Source organism: Molothrus ater, chromosome 9 (genome assembly GCF_012460135.2).
Source record: "Molothrus ater isolate BHLD 08-10-18 breed brown headed cowbird chromosome 9, BPBGC_Mater_1.1, whole genome shotgun sequence".
NCBI lineage: Eukaryota > Metazoa > Chordata > Aves > Passeriformes > Icteridae > Molothrus > Molothrus ater.
Window position 1 is genome coordinate 7,628,973 of NC_050486.2, and position 24,705 is coordinate 7,653,677.

The following is a 24,705-nucleotide window of genomic DNA, read 5'->3' on the forward strand; positions in this document are numbered from 1 at the left end:
CCGAGTGCCGCTGTCCCCGCGGGCTGTGACACCGAGAGCACACCACACACGCGTGTGCGGGACCCCGCGGGGGCGCGCCCCGGCCCGCGCTGCCGAGGGGCGGCCCCGGCCCGGCTCCCGCAGCCGCGGCGCCGCCCCCGCTCCCGCCCGGCCCCGCTCCATCCTCCGCCCTCCTCCCTCCCGCAGCCGCACCGAGCCTCAGACCGCGGCGGGGCCGGGCAGGGCCGCACCATGACCGAGACCACCAAGACCCACGTTATCCTGCTGGCCTGCGGCAGCTTCAACCCCATCACCAAGGGGCACATCCAGATGTTCGGTCAGTGTCCGCGGCGGCGGGGCGGGCCGGGGAAGGGCGGGGGGAGGCCTGGGGCAGCGCCTGGGGCTGCCCCCGGGGTGGGATGTGGGGATGGGGCCGCTGCGGGCTCGGGGCGCGTTCCGAGCGCGGCTCCGCTCCCGGGGCCGGGCGCTGTCCGCCGCGGGTGGTGCTGAAGGCGCCGCGGGCGGGGACCGCCGGGGCCTCCCGAACCCGCTTCCCACCCCTGGCAGCTGTCCCCAGCCCTGTGGGGCTGTCCCCCTGGCATGGCCGGGATCCCCCCCTCTGCACTCACATTCTCACGCTCCCGGCCCGCAGCCCCCGGGGTCGGTCCTGGCGCTGTTTGTCCGCTGCTGTTCGTCCTCGGGTCTGCGAGACTGCAGCCGCTGCAGCACTTCCATTTCCTCTGACCAGGGAGGAGATAGAACCAAGCAGCCACAGCCAGGTACAAAAGTCAACAAAAATACAGGCACTTAATGGAGATATTGGAGTACTCAAGCATCAGATTGATACTAGGTTGAAGGAACGGGAACGTTTGTGCGAGATGATGGATATTACTGAGCGTCCCTGTGATGATACAGAGGATGGGGATGCTGGAATCACTGCTACAGCCTGGCAAGACAAGAGGGAGGGAAGGAGGGAGAGAGGAAGGGCAGTCTCCATCAAAGCCGGTCTGACATGCCGTAGATACTGTTTGGGTAAAGCTCAAAATGCCTGGAAATCCCAATGCAAACAGTGGCTCCCTTGGCCCTGGAGGAGTCCTGGGAGGGTGAAGTGTCCACTGCAGACCACCCTGGAGTGCAGAGACAGGATTCATCCTTTATGTCTGATTGGAGATTTAAGGCTGGGAAGCAGAGACTGAAGGTCGTGTGCTACCAATGGAGAAGCATCCCTGGGGTTTCAAAAAGCTGTTTATAAGTTTCTAAATATATAAACTATATAAAAATACTTGAAATCAGCTTGGGGTATTTCTGCATTAGACCTTGTTTTTGTAGAACATAATGAGTTGCACCTCAGGTTAGAAAATGATGGTTTTCTAGATGCAAAGGATCATATTGTTATTCCATTTCATAAGTGGCAGCAAAATGTAGGCCTGGGCATCAATATGCTTGAAATTAAAAAAAAAAATATATCCTATCCCCTAAGCAAAAAGAAATTACCAACAAGGATCAAGAGAAACTATTTAAAAATAAAAACAATTATTAAATTAAATTACAAGGACTTGGTTGATGGAAGCAACCACTGATGAAAAAGATTTCTGTAATTCACATTTAGTCCTGTTTTGATTAAGCAACACTAAAGATATCCATGTGGCCCTTATTCAGTGGACTAACAACAAGTAACAAAATGTATTTTAGAAAAGAAGGATCAGTGAGATATTAGTATGCAGTGCATGTTCTTATAGACTCACAGTAAGATTTTCTTTTTGCTCAGTGCTCTTCAGTATCTTTATCAAAGATGTGAAAGAAAATATATAATCCCTGATGGCAAAAAGTGGCCATGACCCCAAAGTGGGCAGAATAGCAATTCCTGCTGGTAATGAGTCAGTTGTGCTGCCTAACTCTGGTTGTTTGATGAAAAGGGCTTGTTCAACAGCAGAGTCAAAGGCAAAGTCATATGTCCAGCGGGGAAGAACACACTTCACATATAAACAAAAGGCAAATGTCTTCTGCCAAACAGCAGTGGTGTCAAGGACTGAGGGGGGATTGTGCACAACCCACTGAATGCAAACTCTGTGTGGTGCTGTAAATAAAGCAGCAAATGTGACCCTTGTAGATATGAGCAGGGGAATATCAAGCAGAAAAAGAAAGGTTGTATTATTTTCATGTACAGCATTAGCAAAGCCCTTCTCTGAGGAACAGTGAGAAGAATTACATTAGTTTTGGAAGCCAGGCTTTGTGGCAGGAGACTAGGGAGGCTCCATCTAGATCCATCCTTAAATATGTTGAGGGGTATCACATATCCCTGCCCTATGCTTAGGGGAGGGATATGTGATACGTGATGAAAGTGAGCAACTTTGCTCAGCAGAATAAGTACAGGTGAGATGCCAAGAGTGGATCATGCAACCACTTCAAACTACAAATCTGTTGTGTGGGTTTGAGTGAAGGTAATCAAGTAGTATGAGAAAGTACCTGGGTACCTGGTGGATCCTCTGTCACAGGAAGGCTGTAAACAAATACTCAGACATCTTTCAGGAAGACAGGTTTTAGCTCAAAAAGGGTGGTTTGATGTTGAATTTTTCTATGCGCGTGTCCTGTAGAGCTCCTGAAATACAATACTTGAGATACCTGGTAAGGACAAAGGAGACTTCCATGAGGAAAGGACACAGAATTTAGCTTCTAAATCCATCATCATTTTTGTTTGAGGAACACTTCCCCTCAAAAAAAGTGTAATCTTGTGAAGCCATTGGAATGTCAACCAAAATTTGTGTTACTCTTCTAGCTCCGCACTAGAGCCAGAAGAGTCCAACCAAAACAGTGCTCTATCCTGTAAATGATGCATTTCAAATAGCTGAATTTGTTGCCAAAAAATAACGCCTTCATCATTCAGACAAATATTTGGGCTTTGAGAACCTAATAGGAGGATTTTTTCCTTAACACAGAGAAAGACTATTTATCTCTTTAACATATGACACTAATTAAGCCAAAAGCAAGTACAATATTTGCTCAGGTATCTCACTGTAAACACACCATTGTATGTCAACCATCATTTTTCTCAGTGTAGATTTTACCATGTTTTATTCAGACCAAAACCCAACCTCTTCCCATAGGATTTGTGCCTGAATAGGGGATTAGTTAATTATGTGGAAGTCTCTTCTAGTGGGAGAAAGATTCCCATTGAGTTATTCTTTCCATCAGTCATACGAATTTAAGACTCATCATTGGGATTTCAGAAAGCTGGGATTCTTCTTACAATCCCAAATCTGCAACTGCATCCCACCACTGAACCTTGTAAGAAGCTGAACTTACTGCAACAGAGCTCCCTGCTTCATCTGCCAGTTAAAATTCTGGATCACTGGGGCTCCCCAAATGAGGCTGAATGGTATCTGTGTATACAAAATGAATATCATACATATAAATTAATACTTTGCCTAAGATATATGACATATAACAAAAAAGTAGGTGAGACACAGTCATGTACAGCCATCCCTACCAAGGGGTTGAGACAAACACCCACATAGTCCTGAAAACACTCCGAGTTATTTGTGGTATCAGCTGTGCTTTGAGAGGGTTCTGAATCACAAATGTCAGTTGTATTTTCCAGCTTTATTTTCCAGTGGCTATGAGAAAAAGTTTGGGATGTAACTGTGGTGGGCAGGAAAGACAGAAGGACAGAGAGGATAAAGGTTTTTTCCAAAGCTTGACATAAACATTGGTGGTCTTTAACCCAAAATGAAACTCCATTTATAACCTAAGGAGCTATCTAAAAGAAAAAGCAGAGCCAAATCAAAGAAGAAAAATAAGATTCAGGACAAAGCCCTGCATTAAAGCCACATAAACCCCCACCACTGTTGGATGCAGGGAGCCCACCTGCTCACCTCAGCCAGCACACACCAACCCCAGGATGCTCACTTTCATTTCTTGCTGCCACTCAGAGGAGCACAGAACATGGGCTGCTGCTTATCCCCCCTGCCCTGCAGCCAGCTCAGGAGGGGAACCCCTGAGACATCCCCACGCTGATTTTGGGTCTCAGCACAAAGCACTGGGGCACACTCAGTGGCACAGACACCCAGCTGGCTAAAGTGCATCTTCTCAGTTTGCCTCCTCCTCCCTTCCCGTGCAAGCAATGCCACCCAAAGGACAAAAGCCAAGGCACCAACGTCAGAAGCAAAACCTAATCCATGCAGCTCTCCTCACACACCACAGCCCATGCTGGCACTCTGCCAGACAGCGAGCTCGTGCTTGCTTTGACAATTAAATCACTTCCCCATGTGGTCCCAGCTCAGGGAGCCCTAACACAACTGTGTCCAGAGCTTGGAAACCAAAAGGCAGCTCTGCAGAGCAAGGTAGAAAGCAAAATTTTCAATAAAAAAAATATAGTTCATCTTGAAGATTGTCTTGGATAAAAAGCTGGGATTAACAGCATCACCAGACAAGGTCAGAGGCTCCAGGTTCTCTGTCATGGTGTTTCAGAGTTGGAGACAGAGCCAAAAAATAGCTGGATTTGGAAGGAAGGTGCTGAATGTAGTTTCTTTGTAGGTTCTGCAGTGGGAAGGGCTTGTAATGTCCTGTGGATATGTGAGAATTGGAGGATTGTTCTGGTGATTTCTTCAAACTGAAATGAGGATTTTGGTGGAGTGAAATGGTATCTGGTCAAACAACATGCTGTGTTTTGATACCGGCTTTTTTTCCCTCTATTTTCTTTAATTCATTTTTCTTCAATTGTAGAAGAAAAGGCCCCTCTGGAATTGCCCACACCCCCTATTTTGGCCCTTTAGACATTTTTTTCCTTGCCTTTTTAAATTCTGAAATTCTTCACAATCCATTCTTTTCATGTGCAAACTTCTGGCTTCATTCACAAGGCCTTGCTCATCAACCACGGTTTTATTTCTGCCCAGCTCTAAGAACAGCTTCATCTCCAGGGACTGGATGACCCCTCGATTCCTCTTTCCACTTCTGCTTATCAGCCTGCAAGTATCAGAGCTTCACTGGGGCCTCCCTGCTCTTGCAGAGGGAGATTTCAGCCTTCCTCCCTCCCTTCTGGGTGCACAGTGCCCACAAAGTCCAGCAAGGTGGAGTTTGGGGTCCATGGTGATGTTCAGAGCTGGTCTCAGAGGCAGCAGGTTGGGTAACCCCCTCAAAAAATGGGACATTTTCTGACTTAGTCACAGGTACTTGGCTTTTTAACAGCTAGTTTTTGGGTACTATGAAGCACTTCATGGCAAACAGAGGATTCTAATCAAATCTGTATCATCTGCCTGTATCCAGACTGTCTCATCTCCTGCATGTGGATTTATGGGGTGATGGGTTGCTCCAGGCCAGCTTCTTTGGGAGGAAGAGATTTGTGAGGTGTCACTCAGATGTGTCACTCCTGATAGGGAGTTTTGGTACCTCAGATATTCTAAAGCTGTTTGACTATGGAGTTTCCCCACCTACCTCATTTCAAGCAGTGCCCAGGACCTGGACTTGCACAGAAAAACACTGCCAGTAAATAGCCTGAACCCTGAAAGTCAGCAAATCCCCACTACTCTTTCCTTTTTGTCTAATTAAATTTTCCTTAGGTCCTATGTGCATCTGTTGTTGAAGAGAGTTAATATCCCAACCAACAGTTGGGTATAAAACATTTCTGGTGGAAAACAATGAAAGAGGACTCTGCTATCAAACATAAAACCCTCTTGCTTGGTTCTTAGGAAAACTTGAGCAATTAAAAATCTCAGCGGGCTGCTCTTTGATTGTGCACTGCAATCCTTGTAGAGGAGCAGCACTGAGGCTGCTGCATCCCATAGCAAGGGATTTGAGATGAAAGGATGGAGTTCTCTGAGTAAAGAGGGATGAAGAGGCAGGAGCTGAGGCTTTTGTTAATTCAGGCTCCTGAATTTCAAGAATCACTTTTTCTTATTTGATTGAGATGACTGAACTGCAGAGCAGTTTAATGAGAGCGTCGCTGCCTGGGACAGAGCTGGGAGAAATGCCTGAGCAGTGTGACAGCTTCACCCTTTCCCCTTTGCTTCAATAACAATACATCTGCAAATGTCCAGGAGCAAAATTCCTTCCCCCTCCATCTAACAAAAGCTTCTCAGGAGCTTGAGAGAGACTTTGCTGTCTGCAACACGAGTAAGAAGTGGGGCCCTGTGAGGCTGCCTCGTGGTTCCATTTCCTCCTCGGCTGAAACGGGAACGAGCAATGAGCAGGAGGGATCGATGGATGGAGCGGGAGGTGCCGTGCGGCTCCGGGAGGACGGACAGACAGACAGGGAGAGGCTGGCTGAGCAGCTTTGGAGCTCAGCAGCAGCGGCAGAGCGCAGTGGGGATGACTTGTCCAGGGCAGAGCCAGGACAGATCTCACTAAAATCACCCCGGGTGATGCGTCAGACACGGGGAGCTGCGGCATCCCTGCTCATCCATCCCTCTGCAACACAGCGGAGGAGCTCCCACTGACACCCGAGCCGCTGAAATCACGGCGAGCAGCCGAGCCCTTCCCTCGGAACGAGCGTTCTGGGAAGGTGAGCTGTGCCTGGCCCATGTGCCCCTGGCTCAGCGCGGCAGCGACACCGCCAGCCCGGCCCTGGTGCCAGGGGGCTGGGTCACAGCACACCCAGCACCCGCCCCAAACACACTGAAACTGCTCTGCTGGGAGGACAGAGCAGCACCCATGGCTCTTCTGGGCACCGTTTCATATCAGCTGATGTCACATTCCCATCACTGCACCCCATACAGACTCATTTTTCACAGCCTTTGTCATCAGCTTCCTGCATCTCAAGCATCTCCTCTTCATAACCCAGAGTGAGGAGTTTTCCTGAGCATGAGACTCAACTCCATCAATAACTATTCAGAGATTCTTTTAAAACATTTATAAGCTATTAAATATTTAGCAGCATTTATTACAATCTCTGAGACATCACATTGGCTCTATGATAATGCCACCTCCCAAAATGTGCCACATACCTCCTTTTACTTCCACCGACTATAAACAAACCTGGCAGTGAGAAATCCAGTCCTACAACCTCATTCAAGAAGGAAACAGGGGCTCTGCTTCTATTTAAAAACCATTTGCACTCACTGTGATGCTCTCACCTCCTGCACTGTCTTCTCTGATGCTTTTTAACATCAGCCTGTGCAGTGCCAAGGTATCAATTAGCTGCATGCTAAACACCAGCAGCCCACATCTCTCATGTAACCTTGGGCAGCTCATTTAACTGCTTGAGTGGTGCAGTGGGGGAGCCACATCCTTCTGCTGCCAGGCTGCTGTGGGTCAGGTACCCCAGGGATGGGGGCCGGGGGTAGGAGTGGGCCATGACTGTGCTGATGCTCCTGCATCTGAGTGGCAACTGGCCCAAAATGGGCATCCTCACCTCTGAACCCTGGGGCTTCCAAAATCCCTTCTGGCAGCAAGGCTGGGGGGCTGCAAGAGGTCCTCTGAGCCAAGGAAGTCCACCTGTGTGAAAGTGTAGCACAAGTACCTCCACCCTTAATCCTAACCCTAACCTCAACCTCCAGCTGGGACCAGGCAGCCCAGAGCAGCTCTGGGAAGACCCAACAACCTCTAAAGACTGAAAAATGAGCATAAGATAGAGACAAAGCCAGGGCACCTCTGGATTTTGACATGAGCATGCCCTCTCTGGTATTTATAACCCCTCAATCCAAGCACTTCCATGATGCCACCAGTGCCCAGCCAAGCAGGGAGAGATTTTCAGATGCTCTGTGTGGAGACAGTCAATAGTGCCCATAACAGCCCTGAAAATAAACCAGGGCCAAGGCACAAGCTCTCATTCCACTGAAACACTATTGTTGCTGGAAAAGGCAACCTGGCACATAAACACTTTTTTTCCTCCCCCTTTTCAACATCAACTAGTATTCTTCAGTTGGCCTGAGCCACTGGATGTATCTTGGTCATAACAGCAGAAATTTGCTAAATCAATATTTGGGAACAGAAAAGCCTACATTCTTCAGAAATATGCATGTTCAAAAGCCACTGTAGGGCTTGCCCCAGGAGAAGATTAACTGAGATAAGTCTGTTTCAGAGCTGAAATAGGAGGCACAGGAGGTCCCCATGGGATGGGTGGAGAACCCATCTCCGAGCCAGGCAAGGAAGAACTTGCACAGCCCCTGCTACACAAAGGTTTCTATTTTCACTGAAAATCCAACAGCCCCTAATTGAGCTTAAGCCTTCCCTGAGGAGATGATGTTTCTCTGTGGTTCATTGGCAAGGGAAAGCAGAAAATCCACTTTTCCCAGGACAAGCTGGGTTGGGGATGCTTAAACACATAACTATGCTTCTAGCACCTTTGCTTTGTGCAAAGACATGGCTGATATTTCTTTTTGGGGAAAATGGGGTCTTGGGAATGGGTCTGCAAAGAGACAGAGTTTCACTGCTACACAGCTGCAGTAATGGGAATGTGACATCGCTCTGGTGTCACCTTGAGCCTGAAATCCTACCATGGCTCTGTCACCCCACACCCTGACCAGCATCCCCCTGCCTCTCTGCCTCTCTGTAGCTGGGATGCTGCCTGCCTGCACAGTCCTGGTTCAGCCAACACAGATCCCACACAAGGTCAGCATCTTCAGACACCTTGCCAGCAAAGCAGGCCCTAGGTCAGACACACAGGGGTCAGCTCCATGTCAGCTCCAGGGGTCAGCCCAAGACCAGCTGGACAAAGGCTCCTCATCCCTGCTACATGGGGAATTGGGAACCATAAATCCTCTGCTCCTGGTAGGATTGTGATCTTGCCACGTGTCAGCCCAAAGGAGCAGCACCACACATGCCAGGACGTAAAAAGCTCTGCCTTTGATGTGCTACAACAGCTTGGAAATGAAAACAAACAGAGTGCTTCCACAGGGAAATTAGGGCACTGGAAAACAAGTGTGAAAATCTGTTGGGGTTTTATTTCCCTTTCATTTTTTTAAAGGCACCGTGTGACACCAATTTCCCTGAGTGAGGTGGGGACTGGGACCTCTCCAGGGATATACATTAAGGTGCCTGTCCTATTTTGGATGTTCTATCCACATTTTGACTAAAGTGACATATAAAACCACGGCAGAATAGTGAAAATCTTGCCTTTTGCTGCTACCCTTTTGCTGGGTGGGGTGACAGCTAATGCACCAGACAGGGAAATGTACATGACCTTTCACTTTCCACTTCAACGTATACAAAAAAAATCACCTTACCTAGAAATGCTCAATCCTTCTCCAAGGGCTTCTAAGCAAGTTGTTTCAGTGCTGTCCTGCAGAAGACAGTTCAAAAAACCTTCTTTAGGTGAAGGCCTCTTCTCCAACCATTTTTAGAATCTCTGAATGCTTTGGAAGAGACCTTAAAGATAATTTTATTACAACACCATTCCCTAGACCAGGTTGCTCCAAGCCCCATCAAACCATCTGTTAAGAGTTGCTTTTATCCCATTAGATGCTTTCCCTTATCTCTTTAGCCCCAAGACCTCTGAGATACCCAGGTGCTGAACACCTCATGGAGGTGTTTAACACATCCACCCACTCAGCTGCCCTCAGGTGAGATCCAGCAGGGCATTGAGAACGTCCCTGCTCTCCCTGCAATACCAGAGTGGAGATCTCCAAGCAATAATTTACATTGCTTCTCTGTACAAGTGGAGAGAGTGGCAGCACTGTGCTGATCACAGACAAGTAGGATCAGTCCCTCCCTGGAGGAGCTGGTGGCACTTCAACTCAAGAAGCAGCTCCTTGTGCTTCTTATGTTGCTCAGCTGATGGGCTCCCTCCCACTCCACAGCAGCAGGAGTAGCAGCTACAGGAGGGAAAAGCATCTTAGCCTGGATTGTTCTGCCATGCTTTTCCTCAGATGTTTCTTCTCAAGCTCTAGGGCCTGAGAACTCTTCTTCCTGGACTCCTGTGTAACTTCTCAGACACACTGACTCTTGCAATACTCCACTTCTAATAAAAGAGGGAAAAGTAGGATATCTTCAATTTCAATTATATCAAATAGGTTGTCCTCTACAGCTTCATAGAGGAAACCCAGATTCTCTGGGACAAGCCAGGCCCCCTGCCCAGGCCCCATCTGGCTGGGGCTCTAGGAAATGCTCTGCTATTTCTAGATCAGCTTACTGTGACTCAGATTCCTACTTTTATTCTTTTTAGTTAGTTAGTTTTAAACACCTAGTTTCACATTTCTGCTTGAAGCCAGGAGTGGTCAACAGATGGTGATAGCATGAGTCTCATTAGTCATCACTTGTGTGGCTCTGAGCTGGACACTGGTGGGGACCTGGGTGGGCTGGCAGGGTCAGGTCCTGCAGCATCACCTCTCAGGGCCTTTCACAGCCTCCTCTTCCACCACAAACCTTGAGGCATTTGGTGGCCAGTGCTTTTTTGTGCTTATGAAAAGCTGATAAATCTGATGTGCAGCAACACCTGAAGCCCTGTCACAGCACGTGCCACAGTTGAGACTGACCACGGTACACAGAGTATCAGCATGCAATTTCAGAAAGCTTCAACCCATACAGAGCTACACCTCACCACTTCAGAAGGCTGCAAGTGTCCACCCTTCTGTAGCCCAGCCTTTTATCCCCTCCTGTTGATGCCCTGCCCCTGTGTGCCCTCTGCTCCCTTTGGTGGTTGCTCAGTGCCCCTGGGCACTCCATGGCTCATTGCTGTCAGTGCTGCTCACCTGCTGCTCACAGCTGCACCCACTGGGGATGAGGCTGGGCCAGCCCCACTCCCAGTTTTCAGTACACAAACTATGTGCCTACAAAGCCCTTCCCATATTTGTTATTTCCACAGTGCCTGGGTACAGCTATGGACTAATGGGGTGGGGAAAAGTGTAACAGAGCAATTAGCTGAGAGATTAAAATCTTTTAAAAAATCATTAGGGGGCTTAATGGGATTTTTCTACCAGCTAGAAGTCTCCTGAGAATCTGACTGAAATTGTCTAGGAGGCACTGAGCACGAGGTAGGACAGGTTATTTGGGTCAGTGGGACATGAGGATCTCCCCAGGCTTGCCTTGGGAAGGGCCAACCCCACGGTGAAGAATCAGTCTCCTGCTTCTTCCCAAAGGAGGGACCTCTCTTGAGGAGCAGCCAGGGCTTGCTCTGGTAGAAATGTTTCTTCTGGGAGCCCAGGGAAGGGAGATGCCAATAGTTTCCTCAGCTCTGACCAAGATCTGACAGTGGGTGAGGACACTGGTTGGGACCCAGAACAAGGCTCTGGGGTAGGCAGGAGAGCTGGGCTCTGGGAGGAGGACACCTCTCATGAATACATCCCTGATTTGGCATTCAGAGAGGGCTTTTTTTTTAATATATATATATATATATATATCTATATACATACACATAATTCAATGAGACTGAGAGTAACTGCTGGCTCCTTGCCCACACTGAGCTCTGGAAGCACCATTTAGGTCCTGCAAGTGCTGCTAGCTTGAGAATAAAACAAAGTGTGCTGGCATATCTGGGTCACTCTCTCCTGCAGAAGAAGGGATTTTAATGGCTATGTCCCATCTCCTGTCCAAGGATGTCAGAGGCCAAATTGCTGAAAATAAAAATGAGACACTTGGGAAATGGTTTTGCCTTTTCCATCACCTGTGGCTGTGCAACTTCTCTGTCCCAGCTCTCAGGGCCATGCAATGAAGGCTGTGCAGAGCTTTCTTGCCTCCCTGCTACCTTGTGTGTGTTTTCAGAGAGCTGGCACAGTGTGAGCAAGCTGCAGCTTCAATCCCCTGTGGGGGGAAGGGCATAAATCAGAGCTGGCCTCTGGCTTTACTCTGTAAGAAAAAAAAAATAGAAAAAAGGAAGTCTTAGGGGTGCAGATGAACCAGGTACAAAGGCAAAGCAAATACAATCTGAAATTGCACCTTGAAAAATTGAATCTGAGGAATATTTGATTTCAGTAACGTCAATTTAGGTGATGGAGAGGAGCCCAAACATTGTGATTAAATATACTCAGTGAGAACCTCCAAAAAGTCACATCTCTCAAATAAGGACTGATTTCCTATTGGGCAAGTGGGATGCTATTTTTTCATTCACACTGGACAAAGCCATCACTTTTCAGTTTTGTAGCCCTGGAGCATATCCTCTGACTGGTCTTTCCCTATCATTGTCTCTCAGGAAAGCAGCAGGGATGAGAATACTTGAAGTGCATTTGCAGGGCAGGTGAGCAAAGCTGGGCTGGGAAAGCAGGAAAGTGTCACCAGTGCCTGGGCTGGGTGCAAGTGTCACCCCTGTCCCTGCCCAACACAGCAAGGCTGTGGTCAGCCAGCAGCTGCCAGGCACAGAGCCATGGCTGGAAGCTTCCCATCCCACAAGGAGCCTGCCAGGGGGCTAATGCATGTCTTGGCAGAGCCACCACCCCGAGCTTATTTATGTCAACAAGGTTTGAAAGCCATGGAGGCTGCCTGGAGCATTACAGACAATTTACTCCAGACAAGGAATGAGCTCTGCATTTACAGGCTGACATCCTTGCACTGCTGTGGCAGGATATAAAGTGCTCATTGAAAATGAAAATACTGGAGGGGGTTTCTGTGGTCTGGTGTGATCTCTGGACATCACAGGTATTCAACAGGCAAGAAATGGGCTGGGAAAGGGATGGGAATCTGTGACAGAGGACAAGAGGAATGGAAAGTTATGGGCAAGAGACAACCAGAAGGCAGGTGTTCACACTCCCTACACTGTACTGCTGCTTCTTAGCCCACATTTGCCCAAATACTTCCCTTGCATATTTAAATTATATGTAGTGTTTCTGAGATAGACAACAAGCTCTTGGAAATGTAGATGCCAACTTAGAAAGCAGCCTCATTTTTACAGATTGTGCAGGTTAAATCCCAAATGAGCAGTTTTGACAGCAATACAGAGCAGCAGCACTCCTCTCCTGCCAGCAGCAGAGCCCTCCCTGAGTGCTGCAAGGCCATCAGGAACCCCTCAGTGACACCTTTCACTAGAGCAGGATGTTCCAAACCCCTGCTTACCTGGCCTTAGACACTTCCAGGGACGAGGTATCCAAAACTTCTCAGTGCATCCTGTTCCAGGGCCTGTTTTCTGCAGAAGAAATGTTTTATTAAGGCAGAAGGTGGTGGTGGATGTTTGGTGTGAGCTGGAAGCTGGAGCTGAGAGGACATGCCAGCAGCATGGGTCAGGTTGTCTGAAGATGTGGAGAGGGTGCCAGGCTGTTTAAATACAGACCTTGAGATATTGGTAAACCAGGGAAAACCTTTGACTTTTGCCACCAAGAACTCAGAGCAGATTAATACCATCAGCCACCCTTGAGAGCTTGAAGCAGAGTTTACATGCAAAGAGTTCAGCTCCTCTGAAAGATGAACTTTATAAAGGGGACATAAGAGGGACAGATCAGTGTTTTTAATCTTCCTTTGGCAAGGAAAATCAAGTCAGAGCAAATCAGGAAATAATGAAAAGGATGTGTTCATTTAAAACTCAACGGCATCTTTTTTGTTAGGAAATTTCCTTTTTCTTTTAATTTGCATTTTAATTTGCATTATGATAAAAAAGGTAAATGCTGATCCATCAATCTTTGCTTCTCCCTGCCTGTGCAAAAAAACCAAACCCAAGCCTACTGTGTTTTGCTGCATGTGCTCTCATGGGATTTTGAGGGCAGGAAGGATAATTTTGGTGCATCAAATTTTACTCCCTGCACCAATCAAATGATTTAAGCCCACTTTTCCCTCTCTGGAGGCTGGTGTGTCCAAAGCACAAGAGCTGGGAAGGCAGCCAGAGTGAGGATTTCAGGTGAGTCTGAGGAAGAGGCTATATTAAGTCTGGCAAATTTCCCACAGGCTGTCACAGAGGCCTGAGGCTGCTCAATGCCCTCAAGGGGGAAAAAAGGTCCATAGCAATTATTTTTCCTTAATTTACTTTTAACTGACAGTAACTGGATAATATTCCTGAGCAGAAATTTCAAAATTTGGATGAAAAATTTTGCCCAAGTGACTTAGAATCCTGGAATGGTTTGGGTTGAAAAGGACCTTAAAGCTCATCCCACTTCAGCCCCTGTCATGGGCAGAGACATGTTCCACTAACCCAGGTTGCTTCAAACCCCATCCAACCTGGCCTTGGACACTGCCAGGGATGTGGCAGCCACTGCCCCCCTGGGAACACCCACCCTTCAGGAAGGACCTCTCACCTTCCCCCAGGCCAGTGCCAGACGCTGAGTTCAGTGCCCGAAGGATGTGATGCACAGTGACATCTTGGGATGGCTAATGGGTCCTGAAATCACCACCTCCATTTCAGAAATGCTCATTTTATTTGCAAATCCAAAATATTTTATACATCTTGAAGAAAAAATTAACTTTCTAATGGCTCATCAATCTTATCTGCCTTTTTGCTCTTACCTTCCTTATCTTCTTTTCCCTTGGTGTTGTCTCAGTAACTGGGGTAGGTATGTAGGAGACCAGGCGAGTTTGGCAATTTGTCACCAGCACTTTTATCCTCCAATGCCACCTTTAGGAAATACCAGCCTGAAACTGAACATCTCTTAGCACAGCTGGGACGTGGGCAGCACACGGTGGGATGGGAGGGAGCACACGGGAGGGATGTAGCAGCTGTGTGGCTGTGAGGGACTGGCTGGGCCATGGCTGGTGGCTGCCATGGTGGTGCAGGGCTCAGTGGGTGCTGCTAAACCCCCTCCACCTTTTCCTTGTGCCCCCTCCAGAGCGAGCCCGGGATTACCTGCACAAGACCGGACGCTTCATCGTCATCGGCGGCATCGTCTCGCCCGTGCACGACTCCTACGGGAAAACGGTGCTGTCCCCAGTTCCCTTCTGCCTCCTGGCTGAGATGGTGTCTGAAATGGGAGATGAGCACTGGGCAGCACTGCCTGACCCATGGTCCCTTCACAACCCTCTTCTGCCTGGGGCAGCTCCTGACCTTGGGAAAGTCTCAGAGAGAAGGGAGAGGAGGAAACCTCTTGCTGTTTAGATAAAAACTGTAGTGAGACCCTAAAATGAGTCAAAGACAGCAAAGAGAAACATTCCCATCCAAAACAGTACTGGTGGTGATGCCTTAAGTGGGGGTTGGTGGGAATTTTTTAGTTTTATTTATTTCAAAGCAAATTGTTTAGATTAGGGGGTTTTTTTGGGGGGGGAGGCAGGGGGAAATATCAAAATTATGCAAATGAGTGACCTTTAGAAGCACTTGTGAAATTAGGAGTGCTGAGCTCACTTGTCTCCTGAAAGCTGGAGGAATTTAATTTCATCAAGAAATCACCCCCTCAGGCTGGCCCCGTTGGAGCCCAGGTCTGGGAGTGGTGCTGCTGAGCAAATCTCACCACCGGAGCACGTAGCCAGGGCTGAGCCCAACAGAGACTCCTCCCCTCCAGCAAACAGGAGCTTAAATAAACTTCTGTGGGCAGGAAGGAATCCTCCTGGCCTGTCTCACACGAGTGAGCCTGATGTTCTGCCCCAGAAGGGTTTGCAAGCCAGGCTGGGCACAAGGCTTCATGAGTGTTCTTCCTTCCCCTTGTCGTGCAGGGGCTGGTCTCCAGCCGGCACCGCCTGACCATGTGCCAGCTGGCCGTGCAGTCCTCCGACTGGATCAGGTGGGTGGCACAGCTGGCACTGCCCCTTCCCTGCACCAGGGGGGCAAAGTCCTGCATGCACAGTGGAGATGCCACCAGCTGGCGCAGCTCCAGGATGAATTTCCTCCCAGCCCAAGCTTGACTAAAAATCAGAAACCTTCCCCTGCCAGTCCAGCAGAGAACAGATGAGGAGGGTTACACCACCCTTCAGGATTTGGGGAGTCATTCAAGCCCCTCACTGAGCCTTGAGGTGTCTGGGTGATACCCAAAGTCACTCAGCTCACTCCAGCCTTGTGCTGTGGCACCTCCCTGCCCACACATGTAGCACCAGCCTGCAGACTTTCACCTTCCCAGCACTGCCATGTGGCATCTGGTGGTTGATGTGACACCAGAAGCATCTTGGGCTGCCCACAGAAAGAGGGTTGTGACACACATAGTCACATCCAAGCCAAAAAAAGCTGGTTAGTTGGGTACCAAGCATGGAAAGATGACCAGGCACAGCATTCACCTCTCCAGAGCTGTTAGGGGTCACTGTGCAGAGGGGCTGGAGGAAGGACATGGTCCATGCCAGGGCTGAGGGATCGAGGATGGCTGCTCATGGCACTGCTGGCCAGCCCAGTGGGCAGGAGGTGGCATGGGCAGGAGGTCCAGGCAGTGGCCATGAGCAGCATTGTTGCCTTGCTGTGCTCCTGGCAGGGTGGACCCCTGGGAGTGCTACCAGGACACCTGGCAGACCACCTGCAGCGTGCTGGAGCACCACCGTGACCTGATGAAGGTGAGGCAGCCCCTGCACCGTGGGTGCACCAGGGTGAGGGCATGGGGACACTGCAGGGGTGGGGGTGCCCTTCCCCAGCTCATGGCCGTCAACAGTCAAAACACATCAGAGACTGACAGCAAGAAGGCTTGCAGGAGCACCGTGAAATCCTGACCTGGAAGGGGTGAGACCTTGTCACAGCCGCTTTGAGGTCTGAGCCCTGATGGCAGAAGGAAATGGAGCCCTCCAGCTGGAGCCAGCAGCCATCCTGGACCCAGCAACAGCAGGAGGGCAGCAGGGCTTAAGGCAGACTCAAAGCAGGGATGGGCACACCATTAGTGACACCCTGCTTCCTCCTCCCTGAGGGAGGGAGGGGTGGAGGGGCCACCCTGCTCACCAGCTGAGCCAGAACTACTGTATGAACCTGACCAAGAGATTTGACAGGAAAATTCAGCATCTGGGAGGTCCCCAGGGAGCACAACGCCAGGAGGAAAAGTTCCAGGCAGTCCTGAAAGCCAAGGAGGAAGGTGACTGCCCTTGGGTGACAGGGGTAGCAGAGCTACTGGTACACTGAGATATAGGAAGAAAACCAAAGACAGGAAATGGATGAAAGAGCATTGTACAAGCTCACAGACAGCCCAGACAGGAGGCACAGGAGTGGCATTAGCCAGCCCAGCAGGATGTCCAATGCATCCAGGCACTGTGGTGCTGAAGCCAGGGAGTTGCTGGTGTACCTTCCTTTTCCTGCAGGGAAGGGTGGAGTGGAAGAGGACACATATGCTCCTTGCTAGCCCACACAAAAAAAGTTGATACCACCTTAAACACAAGCCACAGGTTATCCACAGGGTCCTGATAGCCCCAGGCCCATTTGGTGAGGTCAGATGGGACTGGAGACCGTAAAGTGAGCTGGGATGTGCCTGTCACCAAAGGTAACCTTGAACCAGGGGTGAGAGGCTTTTTACAGGGTCAGAAAGGTTTTGTGAGGTTGCTGGGGTGAAGACACTGTTCAACTACATCCTTCCCTGATTGCAGAGAGTGACTGGCTGCATCCTGTCCAATGTCAACACGCCCTCCATCACCCCTGTGATCGGCCAGCCCCAGAACGAGTCCTCGCAGAACATCTACCAGAACAACAACAACAGCGTCTCCAGCAAGCCCACTGCAGGTGGGTGAGGGTGGCACAGGGCACAGAGGGGTGGCTGCTTACCCCCACCTCCCAGCCAGGGCTGCCAAATATTAGACCAGTGCTCCATCGCCTTAATTTTGGACAGGTGTCTCATCAGCCTTGGTGCAGCAAGTCCAGGGTGGGGCAGGGGTGTGATGCAGGAGTCAGCATCCAGCACAGCAAGGGCAGAAGCCAAGAGCAGATTAAAATGGAAATCTCCTTGGACTTCAGCTGGATGATGTCTAGGCAGCAAGACCAACAAAAGGAAAGGCTACCCGGTACCAAGGGATGAACAGGCAGGAGAGATGATGCAGTGGGGTTCCCTACAAGTCAGAGGGATGTGCACCATTAAGGTATTAGCTGAGAAGAGGGAACATTACTTAAATTCCATTAAAATTGACATCTTACGGTTTTCTTCGTGATTTTAGCTGCCTAGCTGGTCCCTTCAAAGCAGAGTGGAGCACTCTTGGGAGTTAAGACCGTGAGAGGAGGCGTTGGGAGATGCTGGGAGCAGTTGCACACTCAGGCACAGGAGCATTTTGCAGAACCAGGATGGCTGAAGCACGTGGAAGTGTTAATGGCACAGCCTCCCTCCCATTAATTTTCCTTCTTCCCCTTTAGCAAAGATCTTGGGGAAGGTGGGAGAAAGCCTGAGCCGGATTTGCTGTGTTCGCCCGCCCATGGAGCGCTTCACCTTTGTGGGTACGTAGAGGAAAGGTCCAGCATCTCCTCTAGAGACCCCCTCCCCACCCTTCCTCCCAACCCCTCTTCCAGGCTGGGCACCAACCTCTCTTTTGCTGCCCTTTCTCAGATGAAAATGCCAACCTGGGGACAGTGATGAGATATGAGGAGATTGGTGAGTACACAGCCCCTCCCCACCTTGCTCCAACTCCTGGGTGAGTGCTGCATGGCTTGGGAGCATCTGCATGGCAGCTCTGGCAGACACAGGATCATCTCACCTTGGTGCCAGCTACTGGGGCTCAGGAATGCAACAGAAAGAGCTCTAACTGGGCTGAGCCTAGTCCTGTTGACAGACAACAGCCTGAAATCAGGGAGTGCCATGGGGACACAGCTCCCAGCACTGGCACAGAGCTGCCATGGCACCCTCTCCTGAGAGGCCCCTCAAGTGCCATCAAACTTGGCCTCCCATGGTGGTGTCCCCCCATGCCCGCATTGCCTGCAGCCCTGCAGAGCCTCAGACAGCAGCAGAGATTTTGGCTGCCTGACCAGCCATGGTGCCCCTTGCTCTAAAGGCTTTTAGGGGTTTTACCCCCACCAGACATCACCCAGAGCTCTGCATGGGGAGTTTTGAGACCCTTTTCACACACAGCCTGGGACTACAGCCATCCTAGCACTAGCACCATGCAGAGCATTGGCCACCTGGGAATGCCAGATAGGGAGGCATTTTCCCATGTAGCCACCTTTTCTCACCCCTCTGGGGGAGGGTGTTTATGGCTTTTATCGGGCAGTTGTGCAAATAAATTAACCTTTATGGGCCTGTCAGAGCAGAAATGTTCTCATAGCATAATTTTCTTGCTGAGCTGCAAAGCCAACCCTCAAAGTTGGGTGGGGGGGAGGGAGTTCCTTCTCAGCCCCCTGTGCTCCCACCTCTGGGCTTCTCTCCTCTCTTTTCCAGAGCTTCGCATCTTGCTGCTCTGTGGCAGCGACCTGCTGGAGTCCTTCTGCATCCCTGGCCTCTGGAACGAGGCAGATGTGAGTCACCACTGCCAGGCACCCCTCCACGCTCCTCCTCCTCTGCTTCCCACAGCCAGTGCTCCTGGGAGCCACCAGGTCCCTTGGGATGACAGGAGCTGTGCCCACCATCTCCACTGCCTCCTCCATCCCTACCCTGACTGTCATCTCCCCAGCACATTTCCATAGGGCTTCCATGGCCCCAAGCACTGCACCCCGTTAATGCAGAGGATGTCACCTGGGGTGGAGGGTAAGCTCATCCCAAGGCACTTCCAAAGGCTGTGCTCCCACTCCTTGTTCCTTGGAAGGAGCCAGTATCAAGCAGATGCCAATCCCAGCAGAGTGAGGTATGCAGGTAGGAAATAAGGTATTTACAGGAGTGGTTCAGATGTTAGGAATTAAACATATTTAGAGCCAAATCAACACCTTTCACCATTGGTCCTTGCTGGAAGAAGCTGTATTTTCATGGGGGAGCACCAGCCCTGGAGAGGGGCTGGGCTGCTGCCCCACCTGCTGCTCCTGGTTGGAGCCATGCTGGCTGTGAGGGCTCCTCCAGCTCCTCCCTGAAATCAGGCAGTCAACACAAACCTCCCTCCTTGAACTTTTCAGCCTTCAAAAATCAGTTACCACATCTTCAATCCTTAACTTTTTAAAGCATTTGGGCAGCAGGCATCTCCTTTGAAGGGCTGGAAAAACTGAAATGAGCCAAGCCCTGAGCCCAGCACAAAGGATGCAGAAATGAATCAAAGCACAGGCAGAAAATTCTCTCTGCAGCAGCACCTCCTCACAGACTGCTGCTGCTTGAATTTGCTGACCCAAAGCTCTTTTGGATGAGCCTGATTTGTCTCATCTGAGAGGTGTGAGCACTATGAGTGCTCTTCATGCAGCAGCAAATTTGGCCAAACAAGCTTGGAAGAACAACCCTCCCAAACCTCTGTCAGGACCAATACATCCAATCCTGCTCATGAACCCTTCCAGCCAGGCAGAGATCACATTCACCTTGGGCAACCTCTTCTGCTGTCACCTCCTTCTGCCACAAGTTCTCCTCAAGGCCTGACCTCAATATCTACTAGTAGGATTTAACCCTCTGCCTTTTATTTGATCTACTGCCGAGCCCTTGCCTGCACAATTCCATGTTTCTGCCAAAGGCTGGTGACATAGCCTCAAAGTCACTCCCCATCACGGTCCTCCAGACCGTGGTCCAGCTTTCACAGGGCAGGGTGGGGCTGGCAGACAGTGGGAGGTTTTGCATGGGGTGGCTATGGAGCTCTCCACACTTTGTGTTGCTCGCAGATGGAGGTGATTGTCGGGGAGTTTGGGATCGTGGTGGTGCCGCGGGATGGAGCAGACCCCGAGCGGATCATGAACCACTCCTCCATCCTCCGCAAGTACAAAGTGAGTCAGAGGGTGCACGTGTGCCCAGGGAAGGCTGAGAGAGGGCTCTCTTACCCAGGGGGACACTTTTGTCATGGGACACAAAGCACCTCAGGGTCAGGTGCTCTCAGCTGGTGGATGGGATGAGCAATGGGTCATCCCATTGCTGGGATGGGGTGGGGAGGCTGGAGCAGCAGATATCTGCTTTCAAGCTGTCCCTTCACTCCTGTTTTCCTCTTTCCCCTACAGAACAACATCCTGGTGGTGAAGGACGACTCAAACCACCCCATGTCAGTTGTCAGCTCCACCAAAAGCAGGTGGGTGAAGCAGGGCTACTCCCACTACAGAGCAGGGTGTCCCCATTTGCAGGGACACCTGCCCCACCCAAGTGGGCTCTGACACCTTTCTCTCTCCCCACACTCCCAGACTGGCCCTGCAGCACGGCGATGGACACGTTGTGGATTACCTCTGCCAGCCTGTCATTGACTACATCCTCAAGAGCCAGCTGTACATCAACGCCTCTGGCTAAGAGCCCTCGCAGGGAGACAGCCCCGTGTCCCGCCTGCCTGCAGCTCTGCATCACCCCTCTCTCTCTCTCTCAGTGTCTCCATCTCTCTCCCCATCCCATGGCCTCCTGCCCGTGTCTGCCTCTCACCCCCAGCACCAACACTCTGTTGTGCAGCCATGTCCAGGGAATGGTTTGGTCTCTTGTTCTGGGGCACTGCCCTGCCCTGTGTGCATGGGGAGGGAGGAGGGGCTGGTCAGGGAGCAACATGCTCCATGTGCTCCCAGCATGTCCCTGGGAAATGGTCCCCTCAGTCCATCTTCCCAGCATGCTCAGAGCAGGGGCTGCCTATTCTGCATCATCTTACACAACCTAAGCTCAATAAATCTGGGTGGGTTTTTTTGTTTGGTTTTGGTTTTTTTTTTTTTTTAATTAAGTAACTTTAGTGTGAGCCCTTTGGGCCTCTCAGCCCAGTGACCAACCAAGCCCTGGCTGGCAGCAGACAGTTGTAACACAACCAGCTCAGTGCCCCACGGCAGGGGAACCTCCTCAGGCCAGCCATGAGACAACCCAGATAACAAAACCCTCCTCCTGCCCCTGAAAATGATGGAGAGGGCGTTTCTAGAAGGCAGCAGAGGCCTTGGTAAGCGCTGCTGCTGAAGTATTATGGAGAGAATGTCACATCTCACCTTCCCCTAGCTGCAAGAACTGAAGCCACTCCCTAGGAAAGAGAAGGTGGGGTGATGTTCTATCCCACAGCACCTAGAAAGGGATCTGCCTTTTATGGGGCCAAGAAATTATGGGGTAGAAAGAAGCAGGTAGTGAGCCAAAGCCTCTGGTGAGAATTTACCCCAAACCTGGCCAGGTCCATCCCCATCCCCTACCCTCCAGATCTCCATTTTTGCTCCATCCATCTTCTCCCACCACTCCTACTCTCTGCCTCTCCTTGAAGAGCTCATTAAATGCATGATAACCTCCCCCTCCCAACCCAGCCATGGCTGCTTTGCACATCCCTTGGGACAAGCCAGGCTCCTGTGACACTCCCCCTGATGCTGGGGATGGATCCTAGTGGAGATGCTCACAGTAAAGCAGGACAGGTAATGCAGAGCAGTTACTGAAGTCTTGTGGAGAGGAGGGTTGCCGGAGCAGGGCCGTGTCCTGCAGATCATCCCTAGGGCACAAGGATCCTGAACAGCTCCTGAGGAGGGTCACAGCCATCAGGAAGGTCTGGCCCTCACCTTTTCCTCTCCCTTTGCTCCCTGTAACCTTGGATCACTTTGGGTACAGTCCTTCTGCTGTGGCTGAGAGTCCTCCAGGATCTTTCAAGGAAAAATGTGAAAATTCTTTTATTTTGTCCCTTAAAAGTCCATAAAGGGTCACAAGGAGCTGTCAGGCAAACTCCCAAGGTGGGACTTTGTGCTAAATTTGGCAACCTGCTGGGTGCTGCTGGCATCCCTGGAACAGCAAGCCACTTTGGACAAACAAGGAAACCCACAGCCACAGGGTCCTTGCAGCAGACAGGATATTAGGAGCAGTAGTCAACAACTTCTCAGGAAGGCACTGCCCTTCCCAGAAAGATAGAAATGATGTGACTCACCCAAAGGCCAGAAGAGGTGTTTCCTTGTCAGGGATTTCCCTCTGCATGGAGAGATTTCTTTGGGAACTGTTCTAAATTTGGCAGCTGAGTCCCTCAGTGCCAGCTCTGGCATCTCCAGGTGGTTGAGTACGTATCCCATAGGATGAGGAGATATGGAGATGCCAAAGCAGAGAAGGTGGTGAGGGTGTGGGGGACCCTACTCCAGGGAGGCCTTCAGCCAGGTCACCACCAGCACCACCCCACTGAGCTGCCCTGGCAGCGACACCTGTGAGTGCCCTGAGGCACCCAGGGTGTGTCAGCCACTCGCTGGGCTGCTCTCCACGTTCTGTTGGTCAGCCTCCCTGCCCTCCCCGCCCCAACACACCAGTTACCCCAGACAGCAGCCTCCCCTCCTTTCCAGATGTCCCCTGTGTTCCTTAGCTCCAAGCCCAGTGGTGGCAACCAGCCTCCAAAACACAGAGAGGGACTGAACCTCTTGGGGAGCAACACCTCTGAGGTGGGAGCAAAGAGAGCAAGTTTTCCCCAAGGAAAGACGGAAAATTAAACCATGGGGAGGGGGGGAAGAAAGAAAGAGCCATGTCCAAAAGTCATCTCTGATCCTCCCTCCAGTACACAGAAGGGGAGCTGGGAATGCCATGGCCTCCTGATGCACGTGGCTGGGATGGTGAAGTTAGCTGTGGTGAGGATGAGGAGTTTGATCTGCCCTACTGCTCTTACCTTCACATACCTGCTCAGTAAAACTCACAGCATGGGGGGAGGGATGGGGGTTTGTAACGGGGCCTTCAGCTCGGGGACTGGTTTGGAAAAATGTCTTTGGGTGGGTGTGGGAAGAAAACAATCATCTGTGATGATCCATGTGACTGCTGGGGAGGTGAGGATGGGAGTTTCCAGGGTGCAGGAGAGGTGTGGGAAGAAGCTTGTGGGTTTTGGTCTTTGAACCGCCACTTTTTAACAGTCAATTTGCTGAAAGTGAAATGAACTTCAAACGTCTTTTGGGAAAAGAAAATAAACAAAGGGGGGCGGGAAAGGGGTTGAAATTGCCATGCCACCAATTTCACCTTTGTCAAAAGTTTTGGAGCCTTTTTTTTTCTTTTTTTCTGTTGCTATTTGAAAAAAACAGTCATTGACAAAAAATACTTTATCAGCAAAATGTTTAAATTATGTAATAAACAAAACAAAACAGAGATGTTACTGGTGTGATTTTAAAACAGCCCCAAGACTGAGTCAGAACAAGAGAGGAAATGCCTGCACTGCTGGGATAACCCATGGCCAAATCCCCCCAAACGAGGAAGCCTGAAAAAGAAAGCAATAAGCAAGATCTAGCCAAGAGTAGTCATCATTTATTGACCTCTTACCTGTCACAGTTGAGACAGCCACAGTACACAGAGTATCACTGTGCAATTTCAGAAAGCTTCAACCCATTCAGAGCAACACCTCACCACTTCAGAAGGCTGCAAGCTCTGCCCTTCTTGTTCTGTAGCCCAGCCTTTTATCCCCTCCTGTTGATGCCCTGCCCCTGTGTGCCCTCTGCTCCCTTTGGTGGTTGCTCAGTGCCCCTGGGCACTCCATGGCTCATTGCTGTCAGTGCTGCTCACCTGCTGCTCACAGCTGCACCCACTGGGGATGAGGCTGGGCCAGCCCCACTCCCAACCACCACAAACTGTGTGCCTGCACCTACCTTTCAAAAAAGCCAACTCATGGAAAAACAGGTTCCCTAATAGCTGTCCCTATGCTGTAGAACAGGAGAAGAGACACATGCCAGGGGCTAAAATACATCTCACTTAAATAAAAGTGTAAAGCAGACATAATACTCGGTATATCATGAAGCAAAAGCATGGATGGTGCTTTATCAGATACCACTTTATCAGAGACTCGAGAGATAAGGAGAGGTGAGTCCCCAGTGTCCTTCTCCATCTGGGACCTCCTCTCTCACCAGCATGCAGGACAGGGCTTCACCAGAGCTTCAGCTTCCAGCATCTGGTGGCACTTATTTCCCCTGAAACATTTTCCCCTGCATGGCATCTGAAGGAAGGTGGGAGCAGTGTGCAGTGCCCCAGAATGCAGCTGGACCCACGTGAGAGCTGCAGTGAAGGGAGCACTGTGGTCTTTGCCTCATCCAAGCTCTGTTGAGGTGAACAGTGGGAAACCCCTGTGGAGAGCTAC

The 24,705-nt window shown here is 50.4% G+C and overlaps 2 protein-coding genes across 2 annotated transcripts in view; one reads left to right on the plus strand and one right to left on the minus strand.

Moving 5' to 3' along the window:
- SMG7 (SMG7 nonsense mediated mRNA decay factor) overlaps nt 1–625 on the minus strand; it is a 56,529-nt gene extending 55,904 nt beyond the window's left edge. The window contains exon 1 of the mRNA XM_036388049.2: nt 609–625. Within this exon, the coding sequence (XP_036243942.1) occupies nt 609–610 (2 nt within the window). The 5' untranslated portion in view covers nt 611–625. The remainder of the gene's footprint in view (nt 1–608) is intronic.
- NMNAT2 (nicotinamide nucleotide adenylyltransferase 2) lies at nt 148–23,726 on the plus strand. The gene is made up of 11 exons (XM_036388053.2): nt 148–316; nt 14,592–14,680; nt 15,409–15,476; nt 16,152–16,230; nt 17,242–17,374; nt 17,996–18,076; nt 18,186–18,230; nt 19,011–19,087; nt 20,360–20,461; nt 20,690–20,757; nt 20,867–23,726. Exons 1-11 carry the CDS (start codon nt 232–234, stop codon nt 20,967–20,969), a joined length of 930 nt encoding a protein of 309 aa, XP_036243946.1. The 5' UTR covers nt 148–231; the 3' UTR covers nt 20,970–23,726.
- The last annotated feature ends 979 nt before the right edge of the window (nt 23,727–24,705 follow it).